This window comes from Phaseolus vulgaris, chromosome 5 (assembly GCF_051622355.1).
Source record: "Phaseolus vulgaris cultivar YP4 chromosome 5, ASM5162235v1, whole genome shotgun sequence".
In the NCBI taxonomy this organism is placed as follows: domain Eukaryota; kingdom Viridiplantae; phylum Streptophyta; class Magnoliopsida; order Fabales; family Fabaceae; genus Phaseolus; species Phaseolus vulgaris.
This window is the reverse complement of record NC_143502.1, coordinates 1,264,642-1,287,820: the sequence shown is the minus strand read 5'-3', so window position 1 is coordinate 1,287,820 and position 23,179 is coordinate 1,264,642. Positions and strand designations below refer to the sequence as shown.

The 23,179-nt window shown below is 31.5% G+C and overlaps 4 protein-coding genes across 7 annotated transcripts; 3 read left to right on the top strand and 1 right to left on the bottom strand.

Annotated features, from left to right (window-relative positions):
- Window positions 1-1,226: 1,226 nt before the first annotated feature.
- Window positions 1,227-5,795, bottom strand: LOC137834684 (Gag-Pol polyprotein/retrotransposon). 3 transcript variants are annotated; one of them, XM_068642811.2, is made up of 9 exons: window positions 5,694-5,795; window positions 5,459-5,596; window positions 4,429-4,489; window positions 3,950-4,001; window positions 3,535-3,630; window positions 2,498-2,551; window positions 2,345-2,410; window positions 1,540-1,618; window positions 1,227-1,449 (listed from the first exon to the last, which is right to left on the bottom strand). In XM_068642811.2, exons 1-9 carry the CDS (start codon window positions 5,760-5,762, stop codon window positions 1,372-1,374), a joined length of 693 nt encoding a protein of 230 aa, XP_068498912.1. In that variant the 5' UTR covers window positions 5,763-5,795; the 3' UTR covers window positions 1,227-1,371. The 3 variants fall into 3 exon arrangements, with proteins under 3 accessions (XP_068498912.1, XP_068498914.1, XP_090158772.1); XM_068642813.2 differs by having other exon boundaries at window positions 4,456-4,489; XM_090302646.1 differs by having other exon boundaries at window positions 4,456-4,494; window positions 5,694-5,766.
- A 3,442-nt stretch (window positions 5,796-9,237) lies between these two features.
- Window positions 9,238-14,579, top strand: LOC137834683 (uncharacterized). 2 transcript variants are annotated; one of them, XM_068642810.2, is made up of 9 exons: window positions 9,238-9,530; window positions 9,966-10,099; window positions 10,327-10,421; window positions 10,772-10,968; window positions 11,883-12,503; window positions 12,599-12,747; window positions 13,066-13,281; window positions 13,662-13,811; window positions 14,106-14,579. In XM_068642810.2, the coding sequence occupies exons 1-9, from the start codon at window positions 9,380-9,382 to the stop codon at window positions 14,472-14,474; spliced, it is 2,082 nt and encodes a 693-aa protein (XP_068498911.2). In that variant the 5' UTR covers window positions 9,238-9,379; the 3' UTR covers window positions 14,475-14,579. The 2 variants fall into 2 exon arrangements, with proteins under 2 accessions (XP_068498911.2, XP_068498910.2); XM_068642809.2 differs by having other exon boundaries at window positions 9,238-9,560.
- A 1,262-nt stretch (window positions 14,580-15,841) lies between these two features.
- On the top strand, window positions 15,842-18,861 carry LOC150027409 (proline-rich receptor-like protein kinase PERK15). Its single transcript, XM_090302623.1, has 5 exons — window positions 15,842-15,992; window positions 16,087-16,235; window positions 16,666-16,881; window positions 17,936-18,085; window positions 18,388-18,861. The coding sequence occupies exons 1-5, from the start codon at window positions 15,863-15,865 to the stop codon at window positions 18,754-18,756; spliced, it is 1,014 nt and encodes a 337-aa protein (XP_090158749.1). The 5' UTR covers window positions 15,842-15,862; the 3' UTR covers window positions 18,757-18,861.
- Window positions 18,862-20,752: 1,891 nt separating this feature from the next.
- On the top strand, window positions 20,753-23,179 carry LOC137836118 (proline-rich receptor-like protein kinase PERK8). Its single transcript, XM_068644977.2, has 5 exons — window positions 20,753-21,179; window positions 21,274-21,422; window positions 22,028-22,243; window positions 22,620-22,769; window positions 22,872-23,179. The coding sequence occupies exons 1-5, from the start codon at window positions 20,753-20,755 to the stop codon at window positions 23,016-23,018; spliced, it is 1,089 nt and encodes a 362-aa protein (XP_068501078.2). The 3' UTR covers window positions 23,019-23,179.

The window sequence follows — 23,179 nt, the reverse complement described above, 5'->3', positions numbered from 1 at the left end:
AACCTTCTCATCAGAAGTTTTTGCTTCAAGAGCAGAGTTAGGATTCAATATTGTTATTGATCAAGGAAGATGCAATTTTTCCATATCATTTGTTATAGGTAAGGATGTGTGTAAGAAGAACAGAAGTTAGTAAAAAATGGATTCTAGTAGCTTTATATGAAAATTAGACATATTAATATTAGGCTTAGTTTAAGTATATTATTTTGGTAATCCAAAATTATTGGTTAAGATCTATCATTGAGTATATTTAAGAAAAATTAAGGCATATTCTTCTTACACCATATATTGATAATGTTTAGAAAATATGATTTTAATTTGAATATGTAATAGAGGTTATATATTTATGCTTTTGAAATTTTCATTGTACCTTCCACATTTTGAAATAATCCTACTAAGTCTCCAAGTAAAATTTTAACTGTAAATATTTTTAAATTTAATAAACCACTCCAAATTTAAGACTAATAATGAAATTTGGGTGAGAGAGAAAGTTGATCTAAAAGCCTCCTTTGTAAAATAGACGTGTATTAATTTTTTTCTTAAGAGCTTATAGAAAAAAAAATTAAAAATAAACCTTTTGAAATGCTAATTAACTTATTTATTAGTGAATTTGTTTGCGTGTACTAACTTATCTAAAAAAACATTTTTAATTTATGTACGAGAAAATTTTAATTTTAGAAAAAAATGTTTTGCTTTTTTTTCTTCTTCAAATTTTGTTCATTTATAAGTATTTTTCAAAGAGATATTTTCATTAGGAGTAAGATATCATGAATGAGTCAAATTTAATATGATTTCAAATATAACTCAATTTAATTTAATTAAATTAGAAGAAGTTGATTTTCATTTTTTACTTAGCAATTCAATTGTAATTGAATTATGTTGAATTGGATCATCAACATCTTAAAAAAATTATCACCTTCAAAAAAATATTTAAAAATAAATACCAAAATTTCTTTTCTAGATTTTGTTTTCCATAATACATTCTCTATATTTCATAATATCTTTTCCAGAATGAGATTTTGGTTTTCCAATTTTTTTTTTCCAAAATATATTTTTTAATTCCACATTTTTCATTCTGGAATGAAAGTCAATTTAGGAAATTCAAAAGTTGATTGGTTGCAGGTAAAAAATCATTGGGTTCAGGAAGCAATTGCCTCCACTTGCACTCCTACTTTGCAAGAATAATTTAGTTTTTTCTGAAACCAAACAACATAAAAGTAACACATACATTAAAAAAAAGGTGCAATTTTGTGAGACATTGTCATATATAACAAGCTAAAATTTCAACAATAGTGTATTTTAGAGGAAAACAATTATTATGTGGCAACAATTATTATGTGGCAACAATTATTATTAAGGAGGAAGAGAAGAGCTTCAAGCCCAAAGCAGTGTGATGACCAAAAATACAATGAGAGCCAATGCAAGGCAGAATCCCACTATAGCCATGAAAGCCTGAACATGTCAAACCAAATAACTCACAACAGACAACAAGAATGATCAAATAATTTAAGGACAAAAAGGTATTATTCAATTCAAGCTTACCTTCCCTTGTGATCCAAACTTAAACTTATCAGTAAACCAGGACAATCCTCTGTCAACAAAAGGTGCCAGTGCCAATGCTCTGCATAAGAAGTAACTCCATTGTTTCAAATGGTTGTCATGTGCTAACCTCAGATGTTGATGTATTCCAATTTACAAAGGGATTTTCCTAGTTTAAATGTGCTTACAGATCATAGATGTAAACAATAAACCTAACACTGACAGAACAATCTAGCATATATTAAGAAGAAGTGAATTTTAAGTCTAACTTAACTTTATAAAATCGGCTTATAAAATAAGTTTTGCATTCACCTATATACTATAAAATGTTTATCTCTAGTCGATGTGAAATCTCAGAAATCTTCAACATATAGTACATAAAACATTTTTAACAACTTCGATTGCTTAGAAGCATGGAAATTAGAAAAAATAAACTAACATACCCTACAATCATAGGTTTCCTCACTATGCAAAGGTATGCCAAAGGGTCATTCTACACATGTCTTACTCTGGACATGCAAAGAGATTGCTTCTGGGTTCAAATCCATGACAAACTGGTCACCAAGGCACAACCTTACCGCTGTGCCACCACGTGACACGAAATTTACAGTTTCATGAATTTCGGAACAATGTTTACAAGCTAAATGCCAAATGTCATCCTTACCGCTCAAACTTAATCACAAAGTTACAATCTATTGTTTCTAACTATATTTACAAAGTTTTAGGCTTAACTGGGGCACGAGAAAGGAACATATCAGCATGCATTACACAACCAAACCAACAATGTGAAAGGGTTCAGGTAGCTCACCCTCCGGCTCTTAGAAGTTTAGTGACTTGACTACCAGCCCACACCATGGCCATCACTTTGAGAAATCTACACATCATTGTGAATTTGTTAAACTTCATACCAACAAACCATAATGGACAAACAACAGGAGAAATGACAGTAATATGTGCTTACCTTTGTACAGCTGCAGCATAACCCATCTTTGCAGGTGCTGGAGCAATGTAAAACCTAGCAAACATTTTTTTTTTGATCAGCAAAGAATGAAATTAAATTAAGAGAGATACAAAAGGGGTATCCCAACCCTTTTACATAAACCAAACCACATTAAGAATCTCCAAAGAATAAAGAGATGAACAAACACCCCAGAAGCAATAGAAAGATAAAGTTTGCTGCATAAGCTAGACATCCTATTTCAGCTAGCACCGTGCTCGTATTGGAATGCTATAAGCACTGCAAACTGCAGCTACAAAACCATCAAAATACACCAAAATATTGGTTATCTCCACCACCTCAATGACATTCCTTCTACCCAGTTTGCAGTGGCACGATTGTAGCACTTGTCACAGAATTAATCACTTCAATGCAGCATCTTCCATTCGCTCCTTTTTGGATTTTGGCTTTCCCTGTTTGCTCCTTTTAAGCTCACTTTTATCAGAAACCAACTTCCTACTTGCCAGGGTCCATCTCGCACTTAGATTGGTTGGAGTTTACAACTTCGACTTACATCCCCCAACAAGTCTGAATCCCCACCACAACCTCTACTGCTACCATCCACATGTGAGACCACTAGATGATCAGCAAACACACTTAGGGATTTCCACAACAATCAAAACACCACATAAAAAACACAGTTTTTGTTTCCTGCAAAAAGAACCTGAACCAGCATACACCCTGCCTCCATTGGTCTGTTATAAGACACATCAAAACAGAATCCTCCATCATGTCCTTATCATTCCTTTTGACTCCCTTGCATACAAAAAAAAACCTAGCAAACATAAAGCGTGTTTATTTCTAGGTGCAGACTTGAAATAGTTATAAAGGGTAGAGCAATTTGAACTTTCCACGTAACAATCCTTGCCGAGAGAACATAGAGAAGAAGGAAGATGTGAAGAACTTTCAATACAATTTTATAGTTCCTTTCTTATACAAACTAGTTCTCCAAGAAAACACGAAGCAAAAATGCATGATAAGAGACACAAATGTTCACATACCACACAAAAAGAAATGTTGTGAGATAATATGCAGTGTTCAGTAGTCCATAGGAAAGGATTCCAGAAATTCCATATCTCCTCAGTTTCTTCAGGATCCTGCCATAATAAATAAGTATGGGTTACATTATCAATCAAGTACTTTTTTCCCCACTTCCTCCACTTTCTTCCCCGGAAGATAATGCAATAACATGTGTTCAGTGCTTTGAACCAGACTGGATCAAATACTTGGTTTTTGAATTTATAGCATCTTAGTCAGGATAGTTAAGCATCAATTACTGTTCATAAACTTCTTCAACCTTAAGGATGCTAGAAGCAAAGCAGAAAATAATACATATACCAAGATATCATCAGATAAAACATCTTTTCCAGTCTCTTACAATCGATGAAAAAATATTGCAGGGCAAGTTGTACATACTCATTGCTTGTCATTGACTTTCCCTTCTTATTCTCTGCGCTTTCTGATGAACCTGAAAATATCTTGCCATTGGTAATTATGATACTTAAAATTCAATGTAAGAGCTAAACAAAATTGACATTCATAAACTAATATAACGATTTAGCTGACTACTTTTGCCTTATGAGCACAGTTTAACTCATCTCTTTCTAATTCCCATGCATAATCAACCAGATAGGCAACGGAAACTTGGTCCATATGCAATGGAAGTTCATCAAATAAGTACATTCTTAGACTATTCAAACTTTTTTCAAGAAATCATGTTTCAACAGCACAGCCACTGCTAAAAGCATGTTTCAACTTCTACACATTAATCAAAATTCAAAAAGTGAATGGGCAATCTAAAAATTGGACCTCCAAATGTGAGCATCCAATATTGTCCCCCATTTAAAATAATGGTTAGAAACTAGGAACAATTTAAAAATGCAAATCCTACTTACTGCATAATTTTGGAAATACAAATATACCTTCATGGCTGTATGCATCTGATAGCTCTGGTGTCTGACCTTAAACCAATGACAGATAACACAACAGTCCAATTAGTAAAAATATAAGCACACAAAGGAAAAGTAAAAGAAACAGATAAATTATGAATGGTAAAAGTAATGTGGAAGAAATGTCAAGAAAAGGTGCAAAAAGAAGATTCCATGAAATATCACAAGCATTTAGTTGTAGTAACCAGATAATGTCAATCCAATGCATGCTAGAATCACTTTACAAGGCTGATAGACCTTACATCCAGCCTTGAGAACAAGGCTGTAATTCAAGAGGGTGGCAATGATTGGAACCAGATAAAAAGGCCTCAGGTCCGAATAGAGGGAATGTGCAGTTGGTTACACATATTGGACACTGACACGCATACCACATGTATCGGATAATTGTGCAAATTAAAAGACATTTTTTAGTTCTCTGACAATTCCTCACTATTCTTATCACAATCATAAAAAAGATAAATACAGTACTTTTCCAAAAATTCAAATTAATTTGTCATTAAATAAATTTAAACTAAAGTGTCTTTCAAGGACGATGATTCGAAATTATCTAATATATAAATCCGTGTTTTCGTGTCCTATATTTTAGTGTCCAGTGTGCGTGTGATTATTCGTGCTACATAGATACACACTCCAAAGCCTAGTTCCTTTTGACACAGGAGTAAACTTCTCTAAAATGAGCAACTCACTAGGGTGTAAAGTGATCTTGATCGTTAATTTGAAAACCAATAGTATGCATGTGTACGGACATAACAAATCATGATCAAATGTAATGGAGTATCAACACTTAGTTTCTCATTTACTACTGCCATTACTTACTTTACCCTTCCAAATCCTTTCTTCTTTACCAGGCTGTTCAAGGTTAACTAACATCTCACAACATGGGTTTCAATTGGTTGGCAATAAAGATGACACGCATTGAATCAAAATACACAACAAAATCAACATAAAAAAAACAATAACAAGTTACATTGCTTACACTGTCATTGCTGTGACTTGAACAAAGCCTTCTTCCATCGGTGGTGAGGCACAAACGGGAATTGTTCTTCAATTCAGGGAAGTGACATTGCATGAAAAGGGTGCCAACCCTCCTCCGGGGGAAGGCCTCAGACGCAAACTAGAGAGATACCCAGATGGCAGAAAATGAAAAAGATCACAACTTTGGAACGAAAAGTACGAAAAGTGTGTGGAATGTGGCTGAAAATGAACAATACCTGAGGAGGGTGAGAATGAGAAAGGAGTGTGGAAATGAAGTGTGGTTCATGTCTAACAAAAAGACACATTCTGATGACACTGCCAATACTCACAAAAGGAATAATTAATATGTTTTGTGAATAAGGAAAGATTAAAAGGTAAACTGAAACAACTTTACCAATAATTTTTTACACTTTTATATGATTTCATCTTAAACTTTCAATTTCGAGAAGTATTATTTTAAATTCAAAATTATACACATTTGACATTTTTACCATGTGTTGAATTATTAATAATGTCATGACTTGAGAATAAAATATATATGATATTTTAAATTACAATTTTATTATTTAACTTTTACTATTTTAATAATTTTCATTACTAAAGCTTATTACAAGATAATATATATATATATATATATATATAACAAAAACATCAAATTTTAAAATAAATAATATCTTAAATATTTTGATTCATCATAACGAGTGGAAAATAAAATAATACAAATAAGAAGAAAATTAAATTAAAATATTTAATTTATGAACTATTCAATTTGAAAAAAATTATATTATTTTGTACTTAAAATCAAAATCCATAGTACATTGGGGATAAATTTATTTAAGCCATGCAAATATTTATAGTTTTATCCCTTCCCAAAAGTGTTTAATGTGTGTTATATGTTAATTGATAATTTTAAGTGTTTCTTCCTATAATTTACATGTGTCCTCATACCTTTGTGACATAACATAACAAGGAATAAAATTGTGAAAACTTATAATTATGTACAAAGACTACATGCAAATATTTAAAAGGGGTCTTATTTTATGGAAGCATTGTAAAAATCGTCAAAAGTTTATGATTTCAACAAAAATAATCACATTTTAATAATAAATACTTTATCATTTACAATAGTTAGGTGAAGTTTATGACTTTATGTGGCATTAAGAAACCGCACTAGAGTATTCAATAATTTTGGTGTAGTTGACATTGCTAATTTATATTTATATTTTTAGTAGTTTATAACTAGGATAATTGAAATCATCAATAATAGAAAGGTGTTTTATACTCAAAATTGCACCATATTTTAGAACTTAAGTTTACTTTTCATAAGTTCTTAACATTTTTTTTAATTGACAATTAACCAGCGATCACTTAGATAAAACTTTTAAAGTAAATCGTATGCAAATTAACATTTTTTTTCATATAAGAAAATATTCAATTGGGTACAGTAAAATAGAGTATTTTCAATGTCAATATATCTTAAGTAGAATAAATTATTTATGCACTAATAGTATAAAAGTATTTTATCATTTAACTATAAATTACATAAATTGATTATTTTTTATGTTTTTGAACGGGGTTAAAATCAAGAAAACGATTATCTTCATTTTCAGTCGGTCGGTCAGTCTACCCTTCTCTCCTTTCTTTCGAATAAACTCCTTACACTTCTTTCATTATCTACTCTTTGTCTCCGTGAACTTCAGGCTAAGATAGTATTTACAAAAGTCACTATGATGCTCAAATAAGATTTCAGTGTTCGGCACTCAGTACAATTAATACTAAATGATTACTCACACTCTTTAAAATTTATGCTTATTTATATAATTATCATGGACCGTTTGTTATTAGATTTGATTAAAAATTTGATTTATAATTAAGAATGTATTACTTAATGTTTCTGATTAGTCTCGTTAAATATCTGTTTAAATATTTGTTTAGATATTATTTCGATTTTCATGCTAAATTTCGAATTGGTAGTATGGAACGACGAATATAAAATAGTTATTTTAAAAGTTGGATACACAATATGATTTCTAATAAACATATTTACGAAAATTTTCACATAATTCTATTGAACTCTTCTGATTAATTTTTTTTTAAAGTATGAACTTTTATGTATACTCAATCAATAAAAAAGATTTGTATATATAATATCATCAAATCAGAAATTATTCTTAGAATGAGTTGCATAATAATCATTATAAAAAATCAACAATTTTACTATATGTCAACCTCAGTGATATTCAATGTGATTAGACAAATATAGAATTAATGTAAAATTTATAAAATAATATACTCTTTTAAAGCATGAATATCAATATTCTAATTAAATTCTTATTAATTAGAATTTAAATTCCTGTGATTATATTTTCAATATCCTTGTATACACAAGAAAAATGTTGAAGAAAACTCATTCTTATAAATAATAAACTCTTAACTACGGATGATGGATAATGGTTTAAATTAAAATAAAATGAACATGAATACACATAAAAATATCAAATAAGGATGAGATTTTTTTATTAAATTATGGAAGTACATTACATAAAAGATTATAAGAATTCTACATCACTTGCAATATGAATACTTCATAACCTCTTGATCTTCATACCTAAATTACAACAACGTCTATTTTTTTAATTTTTTTCTCCTTTAGAAATTATGCATTTGTAGATCATTCAAAAGTGTCTATCTTTGAATTTTTTTCTCTTTCAGAGTTATGAATTTGTAGATCAAATAAGGATGAGTGTGGCTCTATTGCCACCATTAGAATTTTAGAATCTGAACATTTTGAAAAAACATGTTTTTTTAGTTTTTGATCATTAAATTTAGAGGAGGGAAATATTTTTTAAAAATATTGTTAAGCTTTAAACATCAAACTTATAGAATTAAACTTTATGTTCAAGACTAAAATATTGTTTCCAAGTTTAAGAAATTAAAAAATAGAATCTATTATAAATTTTGAAGACTAAAGTACAATCAAACCTTAAAATAAACTATGAAATGATATTGTCCATGCCGAATTGGTCTGTCTTACCTCAAAAAAAAAAGTTCAGAACATGATGATGACATAATCACACAAAAACCATAACCAGCAATATAATAATTCTGTCAATTCAATTTTTAAGGAATTACTTTGCCTTGTCCAGCTCTTACACGTGCAAAGTCTCAATCAATACTCAGAGACAGAACCAGAAAGATTAAACAAATCTCTTGCCAACAATGTTACATTTCTTGCCAGAACATAGATTACTATGCCACACCCTAAGCTCTTTCTTCCTGTTTTTGATTTCTGCAACATGTGTACAAAAACTTCTTCAATGAATGAAGCATAAAAGTAAATGGAAAAGAATATAATATTCTCAAATTAAGCTAATAAATTCTCTTGGTTTCTCATAAACTGGAGGAAAGTTTCAGAGCTCCTTTTGGATATGCGAATATGCTATTGCTAACACTCTCTTGGCTCTGATGGATTCATCACTACCCTTATCCTTTGGAATTGTTTTAACTCACTTTTTTTCTATAAGTATCAGTGTGTGTCAGAGAAAGAATAAGTTTTGAGAATTTGACATTCAATGTGTTTGATCTCAGAGGTCCCCTATTATTTATGTTTTGATAGAATTACAATATATAAATATGTTCTTTTATAGTTTTCCTAACTTGACTATGTTTGATCTAATATATCAAATCCTTATTGTATATATAACACCAACCCCTTATACTCAGTAGCTGATGATTTTCACTGTTTCATATAAAAACAAATATCAGACATATTTGGGAAAAGTTTGAAGCAATGCTAAGCATTTAGTGTGGAGTCATTTGGTCTAGGAAATGTACAGGTTCACATAAAACTTCAACACACCTTTTTTTGTGTCTAATAACTTGTTGGAAACTTGAAGAGAAAGTGTTTGAAGCAGAAAAAACGATGACTACAGAAACTCAGAGGGTAGTGGTGATCCAGGATGCATCAAGAGGTGTTAGTTCAAAGGCTATCCTTGGAGCCCTGGAAAAGTTTTCTGTTAAAGCTGGAGATCAGCTTATAATTGTTGCTATCCTTGATTGGATTAGCAGTCCCAGTATGTTTTCTTTTCTTCCAAGAAAGCCTAGTAAGATTTCACAAAATTTTTCTTTGTCCCTTACCTTATCTGGTAGAAGGAAAGTAGAGAGGAAATGAATGAGAGAGAACCAAAGTTCTAGGATCCATATCTTATTTTCAGTCCATTTTTTTCACCAATTTCACTGATTTGTTTTGTTCCATTTGTTCAGTATTGCTCTTAAAACCAAACACACTAACTTTTCCTCTTCTTCATAGCTATTTTCATTCAGCTTTTCTATTTTTATCTTCTTTTCTTTTTCATCTAACCAAAGGGATGGTTGATCTGATAAAAAAGAGAAGAAAACAAGGATATGAAATAAAGTACTTGAAGAAAAGTCAAATTTTGAATAAGCCCTTTTACTTACTAATTGTGATTGATGTTGCTAACTTCTTTTTCACTTCTTTTTCTCTTTAGTGGGTTACATGGTCAGACTTGATACCAGCTCAACAAACCAGAAAATAATTGCAAAATGGCATACCAAAAAAAAGAAAGAATATCTTATGAACGAGAAGATCAAGGAGATCTCCAACTACTGTAAATCGAATGAGGTTAGCACAATCCATATAATTAACATATAATTCTGAAATATCACATAACACAGTTAGAGAAGGAATTTCACAAGATGTGGAGCCGAAAATCTATACATATTTGTGATGTACTAAAATCAATATGATGAATGTTTTATGCATGTTTAATGATAAACTGAACAGAACTTTACACAGTGTTTAAGAAGAAAATGGTTGATGAAAATTTTCTTTGGAATGATGTTTCACAGATTGGATTCCAAATTGAAGTGCTTGTAGGCCCTACTGCAGAAGTTGCTTCTAATGCTGCCAAGGATTTTCAGGCGACTACTTTGATTTTATTTAGGTGTATTTCTAACTCCCATATGGTTTTGTCTTGCTCTATACTTATGATGGAATTGCACATGTTCAGAGAACAAATACAAAATGTACAAAAAAAATCCCACTTTGAGCATAAAAAGATGATGTCTAGAATCAATATATAGGATCTTCCATTATTTGTAATATTTTCAGAACTCAGTTATGCAGATTATTTTAAGCGAAATTCGTACTGAACCTTGCACAACTGCTGCAAGGAGAATTAGTTTCTCTAACAAAAACAGAAACTAGCTTATGATATCAAATAATTCATACACTACCTATGCAATGTTATGTGTATACACTGAGCTAAAGCTATAGCATTTTGCCTCAAAGCAGACAGATCCACAAAGATTTGAAGTATTTCATGCGCCAGCATCCTTGTGGCATGTATAGGATAACAAGTGACAATTCAATTGAGAGGTTGAAAGATCCAAAATCAACAGCCAGCACCAAATCACCTGTTGACAGGCAAGAAAATGTAAGCTATAAAGAAATGTTTCCAGGAAGTGAAGAGGAAGAACGTTCTCTTCAGAGTGAGTATTTTTTGGCATAACAATATTGTCTAAGTATAGAAATATATTTAAATTAATATTTATGTAATGTCAAAGACAGGTTATGTGTTTTCTCTCTTTTTCCCTAAACATTGTATCAACAAATTGGAAAGCATAACAAACCTCATACAGCAATATCTGCAATACCCCACCTACAATGTCAAAAGCTTTTAATTAGATGAACTGTAATAATATACTTCCATTTTGGTGTTAACTGAACCATTGATATCACTTCTCAAATCTATGGAAAAGTCATGAAGATTCAATTATAACTTAGTAAATATTTATTTGAATCTTGTTGGTGGTCATTGCTATCAAATAGTGAAAATCCTTGCCATAAACACAAGGAATCCTGTTGTTCTGTCATACCCTATCTGTCAAAGAGTCTGCAAATATATCTGAGATGGTAAATTTGTGTTAACTTTGAATAGATAGTCTTTTGGTCAATCAATCCTATCTACTTCCATTTCATGTACTGAAGATTCTCAATTTTTACTCAAGAATCTTGCAAACAAAAATTATGGTGGAAGTTTATCATTGTTGAGTTACTTCTTGTAGAGGTAATAGTCACATTAACAACCTTTAGCAACATTCACTGCTAAATAAAACAGCTGAAGAACTTGAGTAAAATCTCCATTAATTCAATGATGTATGATACTACTCTTTTTTTTTTTTATAAAAGCTTTCATGTTAGGCATTACTATGCAACTTGACATCTCAGCTTAAGTAACAACAATCATCTGTCATCACATGAAAAAAATATTATTAAAAAAAATACAAAAAAAATGGGGGAACTAGACCAAAACCAATGATGTATGATACTTACTTAAATCCTATATATTTGTTTTTGTTGATTAAGTTGTACAACTGACTATGACCAATGTTACATCAAGCAGTGTCCAGGTCTTCATCAAGTGATATGTTGACATCATTTGGAGTCTCAAGTCAGTGGAGTACAGAACTCTCGACTTCAAGTTTCAGAAGCTTGCGGTATGGCCAGCAATACCAAGAGGGAAATCTCTATTCAAATATAGAACAAGAAACAGCAGGGAACCAATCACTATTTCACATTTCAGAGAATGAAGAAATTAACCAATTGAAAGAAAATAAAAGAGAGAACTACGGTAGAAATAATGAAAAATCTCATACGGAGGAAGAATTTGCAAATCCACTTTGTTCTGTGTGCAATAATAGACGACCAAAAGTTGGATTGAAGAGAGATTTTACTTATGCAGAGCTCTGTGCTGCTACAAAAGGATTTTCTCCCAAGAACTTTCTGTCAGAAGGAGGATTTGGATCTGTCTACAAAGGACTGCTTAATGGAATGAAGATTGCTGTTAAGCAGCATAAAAATGCAGGCTTCCAAGGAGAGAAGGAATTTAAGTCAGAAGTGAATGCACTTAGCAAAGCAAGACATGAGAATGTGGTTGTGCTGCTAGGCTCATGCTCAGAAGGAACTAATAGGCTTCTTGTGTATGAATATGTTTGCAATGGCTCACTTGACCAACATCTATCAGGTAAGAAATCAGGATTTTTTTTAGTATTTTTTGTTTCTTCTTGTGTTTTTCTTAATACATCTTATCAGAGACTAACTTTTGTTAAATTGATGTAGAACACTCTCGATCACCTCTTAGTTGGGAAGATAGGATCAATATAGCAATAGGAGCTGCCAAAGGGTTACTATACTTACACAAGAACAACATGATACACAGAGATGTGAGACCAAACAATATCCTTATAACACATGATCATCGACCATTGGTAATACACCAAGTCTTGAATCTACATATATATGCACTCATATGATGCTAGTTAAAATATGACATACATATTCAAATGTAAATTGCAATATTGCTTTGTAAGATTTAGTCTAGACTATTGACAATGCTCAATTGTTGAATAATTGATGGAACATTTAAGAATGAATACATTGTGAGCATTACTTAATATGCAATTGTGAAAATGAGACAGCAAAATGGCATGATAGCCTGAGAGTACTATATAAGCTCACTGTTAATTCCATAAAGAAGCTGAACTTCATTGAAACTAACATTTTTTGTTTCCTGGTGAATTTATTAGCTAGGAGACTTTGGATTAGCAAGAAATCAAAATGAAGACTCAATACACTCAACAGAAGTTGTTGGAACTTTGGGGTATTTGGCACCAGAATATGCTGAACATGGGAAAGTGTCCAGCAAAACAGATGTATACTCTTTTGGAGTGGTTTTACTACAGCTAATAACAGGAATGAGAACTACAGATAAAAGACTTGAAGGAAGAAGTCTTGTGGGATGGGTAAGAATCTAGAGGCCATGAAATTTCAATTTTAAGTATCTTAATGCTTTAGTACAACCTCAGCTCATCAAGGCATCAACATGATTCAAATAAATTTCACCAATATGCTAAACTTTTAGTCCCTTTTGGATCTTTTCTTCAATCATTTATGACATTTAGGCAGATTTGGTAGTTCATTTATTCTAATTTATATTTTTCTTCAGTTGACCTTTAAGTACATGAACAGAATCAATACTGTTGATGATAATGTTCTTTTCATTTTGACTTTATAGAAGTGTTTGGTCTGATTTATACGTTTAACTCCAACATTCTGATAAATACACATAACTAAATATCATAATTTGTTTGCCAATGAATATCCAAAAGAAAATTTCTTGCAGGCAAGGCCACTTTTAAGAGAGAGGAACTATCCAGATTTAATTGATGAAAGGATCATTCGGTCTCATGATGTCCATCAACTATTTTGGATGGTTAGAATAGCAGAGAAATGTCTAAGCAGGGAGCCTCAGAGGAGATTAAATATGATTCAGGTAGGCTACAATTTTGGAAATTATCTTCTTTTGTTTATTATTTATAAGCTTTGAACAAGCCTAATATGTTTTTTTTTTTATAAAATCTTTCATGTTATGCATCACTATGCAACTTCATATCTCAGTTAGGGTGACACTTCAACTAACAACAATCATCTAAAGTAAAGAATATGTTAGAAACAGAGCTAGATTATATGAAAAACAATAACATTCATGGTCAACTTGATAAAATGTATGAGCAGATTCTAAGGTGATGGTTTTTTATTTTACTTGACTTCATATCTGTCACTACAGGTTGTTGATGCTTTGACTGACATAGTGGAAGGCAGAACATGTGACATCATATTAAGAGATTACTCCCCTGCAAGATCAGATTCGATTTATACTGCATCAGATTCTGATGAATCTGAAGATGAAATGAAGGAATCCTTCAAATTTGAAGATGAATTAATAGCTCACAGCCACAGTTCAGAATCCATAGATAGTAATAGCATAAGTCTGATGATGCACATGAATTTAAGACAGCCACCATCCCCTCCAATTCAGAGCATCCCTCTAAGTAGCTCATGCTTTCATGATGAGTCAACTAGTAATGGTGAAGCAATGGAAATTTCAAAATCCAATGAGGTTTCTCAATTGTTAGATGCTAGGCTTAGTATATAGGCGAAATAAGGGAGAATGTTTAAGTTTAGTTCCTTCAAAGGAATAAAGTTTCCACTTGTTCAAGTGGTTGTTTTGTGATATAATATGGTTACCCAGTTGAGTTCAGATGAATTTTATCTTCTGGGATGAAGTATTATTATGGATGGATTTAGTTTCATCCTCTCATGAAGCTTAAAATGCTTTCTCCTATCAATAAACTATATGGTGACAAAAGTAACTCAACCTTATAAAAGTGACTTATAATGTGAGGTTTGCACCAGTTATATATTATGAAATGTTAGATACCATATTAAGAAGTGGACTTTAAGCCTAACTCGATCTTATAAAACCGGCTTATAAGATGAGGTTTGCACTCATCTATATACTATGAAATGTCCTTATCTCTAGTCAATGTTGGATCTCCAACAGACAAATAATATTTTCTCCAAAATCTTGAAGCTATCAAGATTTTTGCTACCAAATTTAGAATCTAAATAATTAGTTGTTAAAACCTTAGCAGCTAATTAGATACCAATTTAAAACTATTTATCAATAATAGAAACTAATTTAGAAACCAATAATTTTTTTAGTCTCTAAAATAATATATAATTTAGTCAATATAACAACTAATTATTTTTAGTCTCTAAAATTGGTTTCTATTTAATGAAAAGCCTACAAGTTGTGATTCAATCTCTTGAACATTGTTATTCCAAGCATGTCCAACGCTTATCTTGAATTCTCAAACAGTGTCTTCAACAACGTTTCTAACTTTAGCTGTTTTCGAAAGTTAAAACATTTCAATCCAAAACATCACATAGACAATACTCCTCCTACTATGGAGATGTCTCTATCTTCAACATTTTTATTTTTAAAATCTTAACCCCACAAGATAATTTTCCTTTTCTTTTGATTTTACTTTTTCAAAATATCACATTTTTGCCATAAGTGTGAAGATTTTAGAAAAGTTGACTATATATCAAGGTTTTTGGAATCTTGGTCTTTGTTATTGTAACTATATTGATTTGTATATAACTTCTTACAATGTTAAATATAGCTAGAAAATCACAACCACAAGCTTGATAAATGCGACCTACAACTATCTAATTAATGGAAAGCATCAAATCAAGGAAGAGAACTAATGATCAAACACTTTATATTTTGTAATAGAAAATTGTATTCTATTGCATCATATGAAAATTATGAAAACTCCTCAAACCAATAATAATCACCATATTGTAAGAAATTGGTGTATGATCAAATGGAAGAAAATTGATAACATTCAAAATTCAGGTATATTCAAAGATTGGCTGAAAAGAATCTACTACAATGTCATATGGTAAAGATAGATTTAAGGTCCTTAGTTATATTGCTCTTCTACTTAGTAAACCTTGGAAAACCAAGGCCCCAACATGCATATTGGTGAAAAGAATCTACTACAATGTCATGTGGTGATGCTGTTAGGATCATGCTCAGAAGGAAACCATAGACTTCTTGTGTATGAATATGTCTGCAATGGTTCATTGGACCAACATTTATCACGTATGGCAAAAATCAAACCAAACTTACACTACCAAGATTATGAATGTGTGCATTTATTGATAGTAAATACTAACTTTGGCTTCTTACTGTGCAGAACATTCTCGTAAACTTCTTAATTGGCAAGACAGGGTGAAAGTAGCTGTTGGAGCTGCCAAAGGATTGCTATACCTGCATGAGAATAACATAATACACAGAGATGTGACAACAAACAACATTCTTCTTACCCATGATTATGATGTATTGGTAATACTATGCATAGTCTGTTGGAGATCCAAAATCGACTAGAGATAAAGACATTTCGTCGTATATAAGTGTGTGTAAACCTTACCTTATAAGCTGGTTTTATAAGGTTGAGTTAGACTTAAAATTCATTTTTTAATTCTGTCAATACTTTAGGATATATAAAACAAAATACATATTACATGGTCTTGAAAAGATTGGAGAACTAATTTATTTTATTAACAATGCTTCTTCCTCTGCAAAATTGCAATATCTACTCTCTACCATATAGGTTTTCATTTATAATGGATTATTAGAAACACCAGTTGAGTGATCATGTAATACATACACATAATGTAGTAAGTTCATATAGTTCATTGCAATTTGGTTCCACAGCCAAAAGATTCATCACCTCATCAAGTTTAACTAAGAAGTTATATTTGTGTTTTATCAGCTAGGGGATTTTGGTTTGGCTAGAACTGTGATTGAAGATTCCTCATACTCTACAGAGTGTGTTGGGAATCTGACTTATATGGCACCAGAATATGCAGAATTTGGAAAAGTGTCAATTAAGACTGATGTGTATTCCTTTGGGGTGGTTCTGCTACAGCTAATAACTGGAATGAGGACCACAGACAAAAGAGTTGCTGATAAAGGTCTGGTGGGATGGGTAAGAATCAGATCAGTGAATAGAGAAAAGCTTTATGCATATAAACTGAGTATCATTTTCTTCTTTCTTTTTGGCATCACTGGTTGTTCTGCTGCTTAATTCTGCAACTAACATGATATTAGTTAGATTGGTTACAGTTGAAATTTGTTTAAAATGTCTATTAGTTGATGATTAGCTCTCTAATAGAGTTCATATGCAAACACAAAAATGCAAATTCCAAGGATTTTTAGTTGGTGATTTTTGTTCAGGCTAGACCACTACTGAAGGAAGGAAAATGCCAAGCCCTTATTGATGGCAGAATGATCAACTCCCATGATCGCCATCAACTCTATTGGATGAGCCGTTTAGCTGGAAATTGTCTTCAGAGGGATCTCATAAGATTGCACATGAGTACAGAGTCTACTGCACAAGCTAGTTGCATTTCATAACATGAATGGCATCTGAAGTTGTCATATTCTGCTGTTTTTTTTTTAGATTAGACACATGATTCCCACTTCATGTCATCTTTATCTGTCATAGGATCAAAATGCAGACACAAATTCAGGGGTTTGTGTTCAGAGTTCATATGACATTCATACACATGTAGGTAGAAAAGAGTGATATATATATATATATGTGTGTGTGTATATATGTGTGTATATAATAGTATGAAGATGTGACAAGAATGGCCATATTGAGTTAGAGAGTGGGGCAAAGTTAGGTAGTATGAAATACCAAAATTCATACGTATTCCTAACTTAATCTGGCTAACTTATTCTGAGTCATCAAATTAAAATAAAAAATAATTTATCTTTCACATTTTTACTTTCATGTATTATTTATTATGTGAATCTTTAATTCAGGGTTATTATAAGCTTAAGACAATTTTTTTAATTATTTTAAACAATAATTAAACCAATTTTAAAAACTACTGTTGATAATGTTCTTTTTATTTTGACTCTTTAGAAGTGTTTGGTCTAATTTATAAGTTTTAACTCCAACATTCTGATAAATAGACATAACTAAATATCATAATTAGTTTGCCAATTAATATCCAAAAGAAAATTTCTTGCAGGCAAGGATACTTTTAAGAAAGAGGAACTATCCAGATTTAATTGATGAAAGGATCATTCAGTCTCATGATGTCCATCAACTATTTTGGATGGTTCGAATAGCAGAGAAATGTCTAAGCAGGGAGCCTCAAAGGAGACTAAATATGACTCAGGTAGGCTACAATTTTGGAAATTATCTTCTTTTCTTTATTATTTATAAGTTTTGAACAAGTTTGAACATGCCTAATATGTTTTTTTTTATAAAAGCTTTCATGTTATGCATCACTATGCAACTTGATATCTCAGCTAGGGTGACACTTCAACTAACAACAATCATCTAAAGTAAAGAATATGTTAGAAACAGAGCTAGATTATATGAAAAACAATAACATTCATGGTCAACTTGATAAAATGTATGAGCAGATTCTAAGGTGATGGTTTTTTATTTTACCTGACTTCATATCTGTCACTACAGGTTGTTGATGCTTTGACTGACATAGTGGAAGGCAGAACATGTGACATCATATTAAGAGATTACTCCCCTGCAAGATCAGATTCGATTTATACTGCATCAGACTCTGATGAATCTGAAGATGAAATGAAGGAATCCTTCAAATTTGAAGATGAATTAATAGCTCACAGCCACAGTTCAGAATCCATAGATAGTAATAGCATAAGTCTGATGATGCACATGAATTTAAGACAGCCACCATCCCCTCCAATTCAGAGCATCCCTCTAAGTAGCTCATGCTTTCATGATGAGTCAACTAGTAATGGTGAAGCAATGGAAATTTCAAAATCCAATGAGGTTTCTCAATTGTTAGATGCTAGGCTTAGTATATAGGCGAAATAAGGGAGAATGTTTAAGTTTAGTTCCTTCAAAGGAATAAAGTTTCCACTTGTTCAAGTGGTTGTTTTGTGATATAATATGGTTACCCAGTTGAGTTCAGATGAATTTTATCTTCTGGGATGAAATATTATTATGGATGGATTTAGTTTCATCCTCTCTTGCAGCTTAAAATGTTTTCTCCTATCAATAAACTGTATGATGTCAAACGTTAAGGTGTTTTTCTCCAATGATCAGGTTTTCAGTTATAAAACCGGCTTATAAGGTAAGTTATTAAGAAGTCGACTCTAAACTTAACTCAACTTATAAAATCGGCTTAGAAAGTGAGGTTTGCACTCACTTATATATTATGAAATGTTTTTATCGATTATACTTTATAAAATCAGCTTATAGGATGGGTTTGCACCCACTTATATATTATAAAATGTTTTTATCTCTTTCTTCGTTTTCCAACGTATCTGTAATATTTCCTCCAAAATCTTAAAGTATTTTCAAGTCAAACATGAAAGGGAGATTCAACTTGAATTGCTAGTGAATTTTGTCTGACCAACATGCATAAAACACCTAATTATATGCCAGTTGAATTAGGTTTTGTTGGAAGCCCTCTGAAATCAACTTTTAATTATTATGCAACGTTTGTCATAGAAAATTTTAATTATTTTAAAATGGGAATTGTTTTGGAAGAAATTAAAAATAGAGAAGTTAACATTTCAACATCAAGGGACACATAGTTTACATTGATGTTTTCAAAATCACTTACATAAATAATAATGGACATGGTACATACTTTTCACTTTTTTTTATTTAAAAGTAATCTCCCTCCATTTGATAATGTCATGGCAATTATTTAAATACTGAAATTTCTTTTTCAAAAAGTATGTTTCTGGATTTGAATTTTCGGAACACTTTTATGAATTCCATAACTTAAAGTATCTTATTTTTAATTAAAGTATAAGTTAATTTTAATTTATAGAAAAAATATTTTTTGCTTGTAAGGTTGTTTACATAGAAACATATTAAAATAAAATAGATTTCAATAAAAGGATTCGCTATGGTTTCTTTAAGAAAATTTCCAACCCCAAATTTTAGTGACATTTTCTATGTACAATTTCTAAGCTTTGTTCTCTCTCAACTTAATATTTAGACAAACATGGTGAAGGTAAATTTATCATAGTACATGGAAGTGTGTTTATGATATTAAATGTTACATTTTCCAATTCCAATTCTATACTTAATGTTAACCAAAACTAATACTAGTATAAAAGAAAAGTGACATAAGATCACACTTTTTTAGCATACTAATATTTTAGTTGGTTAAAATTTATTAAAACTAACATAAAATTGTATATTCTAAATCTTATTTTTATTGGTTAAAAATCGTTTTTAAGATTTTTGTGTGTGAAGAAATTGCTTGAACATTGTTGTTGGGTATTATTAAAATATACATGAAAAGCCTACAAGTTGTGATTCCAATCTCTTGAACATTGTTATTCCAATCATGTACAACTCTTATCTTGAATTCTCAAACAGTGTCTTCAACAACGTTTCTAATTTTAGCTGTTTTCGAAAGTTAAAACATTTCAATCCAAAACATCACATAGACAATACTCCTCCTACTATGGAGATGTCTCTATCTTCAACATTTTTCTTTTCAAAATCTTAACCCCACAAGATAAAATCATGAAAACTCCACAAATTATTATAAGAAATTAGTGTATGATCAAATGGAATAAAACTGATAGCATTAAAAATTCAGGTATATTCAAAGACTGGGTGAAAAGAATCTACTACAATGTCATATGGTAAAGATAGTTTTAAGGTCCTTAGTTATATTGCTCTTCTACTTAGTATTCCTTGGAAAATCAAGCACCAACATGCATATTTATATATATATAGTCTCACAAAAGGCCAATTTTTCTTGCACCATATTCAAGGTTGGAAGAATCCTTCAAAAAGGGCATTGTGCATTCTCATTCTTTATGCTCAAATAAAAATGTCTAATCCACAAGTTGAACAAGAAAAACAGCACATGAGCAACCATGAAACACACCAAAAGGTTGCACAATCTGTTTGCTCTGTGTGCCATAACAGAAGACCACAGTTTGAAAGGAACATAAAAAGAGAGTTTTCATATGTTGAGTTGCATGCAGCCACACAAGGTTTTTCCCCTAAGAACTTTCTGTCAGAAGGAGGGTTTGGTTCTGTGTATAAAGGGGAGTTGTGTGGACAGAAGATTGCTGTTAAGCAACACATGTGTGCAAACCGAAAAGGAGAGAAGGAATTCAAGTCTGAAGTTGATGCACTCAGCAAAGCAATACATGAGAATGTGGTGATGCTGTTAGGATCATGCTCAGAAGGGAACCATAGACTTCTTGTGTATGAATATGTCTGCAATGGTTCATTGGACCAACATTTATCACGTATGACAAAAATCAAACCAAACTTACACTACCAAGATTTTGAATGTGTGCATTTATTGATAGTAAATACTAACTTTGGCTTCTTACTGTGTAGAACATTCTCGTAAACTTCTTAATTGGCAAGACAGGGTGAAAGTAGCTGATGGAGCTGCCAAAGGATTGCTATACCTGCATGAGAATAACATAATACACAGAGATATGACAACAAACAACATTCTTCTTACCCATGATTATGATGTATTGGTAATATTATGCATAGTCTCTGTTGGAAATTCCAAATCGACTATAGATAAAGACATTTCGTAATATATAAGTGGGTGCTAACCTCATCTTACTACATAGAATAACATAATATACAGAAATATGACAACAAACAACATTCTTCTTACACATGACCATGATGTATTGGTAATACTATACATAGTCTGTTGGAGATCTTAAATCAATTCGACTAGAAATAAGGATATTTCGTAGTATATAACTAGGTGTCACTTTATAAGTTAGTTTTATAAGATTGAATTAAACTTAAAATCCATTTTTTAATCCGGTCAATACATTAGGATATATAAAACAAAATACATATTACATGGTCTTCAAAAGAATGGAGAACTAGTTTATTTTATTAACAATGCTTCTTCCTTTGCAAAATTGCAGTATCTACTCTCTACCATATAGGCTTTCATTTATAATGGAATATTAGAAACACCATATTGCTATATACATGCACATTTTATTTACTTTATTTTAATGATGAGTGATCATGTAGTAAGTTCGCAATTTGGTTCCACAGCCAAAAGATTCATCACCTCATCAAGTTCAACTAAGAAGTTATATTTGTGTTTTATCAGCTAGGGGACTTTGGTTTGGCTAGAACTGTGATTGAAGACTCCTCATACTCTACAGAGTGTGTTGGGAATCTGACTTATATGGCACCAGAATATGCAGAATTTGGAAAAGTGTCAATTAAGACTGATGTGTATTCCTTTGGGGTGGTTCTGCTACAGCTAATAACTGGAATGAGGACCACAGACAAAAGGGTTGCTGATAAAGGTCTGGTGGGATGGGTAAGAGAAAAGCTTTATGCATATAAACTGAGTATCATTTCTTCTTTCTTTTTGGCATCACTGCATGTTCTGCTGCTTAATTCTGCTGCAATGTTGGATATTAAACCAACTAACATGATATTAGTTAGATTGGTCACAGTTGAAATTTCTTTGAAATGTCTATTAGTTGATGATTAGCTCTCTAATTAGCAAATAGAGTTCATAAGCAAACACAAGAATGATATTGTTTTCATATGATGGTAGATGATTGTTGTTACTTGAGATGTCAGCCTAACTGATATGTCAAGTTGCATAATGATGTCTAATATGAAAGCTTTTATAAAAAAAATACAAAAATGCAAATTCCAAGGATATTTAGTTGGTGATTCTTGTTCAGGCTAGACCACTACTGAAGGAAGGAAAATGCCAAGCCCTTATTGATGGCAGAATGATCAACTCCCATGATTGCCATCAACTCTATTGGATGAGCCGTTTGGCTGGAAATTGTCTTCAGAGGGATCCCCAAAAGAGATTGCACATGAGTACAGTAAGTCTACTGCACAAGCTAGTTCCATTCCATAACTTGAATGGCATCTAAAGTTGTCATATTCTGCTGTTTTCTATAAGGTGATTTTGTATTTGATGATAGGTGGTGAAGGCCTTAAATCAGATAGGCAAAGGTTGTAGCTGCATTGTGAGAAAAGATCATACCCTTCTAATCTCATCAAGCCCTTCTTCTACCTCAAAAGATCATACAGAGTACTCTTCAGAATCACAGGAGTGGTCAGAATCATAGTGAAAGATGAAAAGCCTACACCATTTTCTTACTTTAGGGTCATGTTTACAGTTAAACAATACTTAAATTGAGATTAAGCAATATTTTTTAGTTGTTTGTTAAAAAGTAAGTTTTATTTGCCTTTAGATCAAAGAATATAGCAAAAACGTTGCTTATTTATT

Excerpts from the sequence above, each read along its gene's own strand:
- LOC137834683 (XM_068642809.2), top strand. The coding sequence starts at position 9,380 with ATGACTACAGAAACTCAGAGGGTAGTGGTGATCCAGGATGCATCAAGA. Across the intron at positions 9,561-9,965 it reads TTTTCTTCCAAGAAAGCCTA|TGGGTTACATGGTCAGACTT; the intron begins GTAAGATTTCAC and ends TTTTCTCTTTAG. Across the intron at positions 12,748-13,065 it reads CACATGATCATCGACCATTG|CTAGGAGACTTTGGATTAGC; the intron begins GTAATACACCAA and ends TGAATTTATTAG.
- LOC137834684 (XM_068642811.2), bottom strand. The coding sequence starts at position 5,762 with ATGTGTCTTTTTGTTAGACATGAACCACACTTCATTTCCACACTCCTT. Across the intron at positions 4,002-4,428 it reads TGTATTTCCAAAATTATGCA|GTTCATCAGAAAGCGCAGAG; the intron begins GTAAGTAGGATT and ends AGATATTTTCAG. Across the intron at positions 1,450-1,539 it reads AGTTTGGATCACAAGGGAAG|GCTTTCATGGCTATAGTGGG; the intron begins GTAAGCTTGAAT and ends TGACATGTTCAG.
- LOC150027409 (XM_090302623.1), top strand. The coding sequence starts at position 15,863 with ATGCATATTGGTGAAAAGAATCTACTACAATGTCATGTGGTGATGCTG. Across the intron at positions 15,993-16,086 it reads ATTGGACCAACATTTATCAC|AACATTCTCGTAAACTTCTT; the intron begins GTATGGCAAAAA and ends CTTACTGTGCAG. Across the intron at positions 16,236-16,665 it reads CCCATGATTATGATGTATTG|CTAGGGGATTTTGGTTTGGC; the intron begins GTAATACTATGC and ends GTGTTTTATCAG.
- LOC137836118 (XM_068644977.2), top strand. The coding sequence starts at position 20,753 with ATGTCTAATCCACAAGTTGAACAAGAAAAACAGCACATGAGCAACCAT. Across the intron at positions 21,423-22,027 it reads CCCATGATTATGATGTATTG|CTAGGGGACTTTGGTTTGGC; the intron begins GTAATATTATGC and ends GTGTTTTATCAG. Across the intron at positions 22,770-22,871 it reads AGAGATTGCACATGAGTACA|GTGGTGAAGGCCTTAAATCA; the intron begins GTAAGTCTACTG and ends ATTTGATGATAG.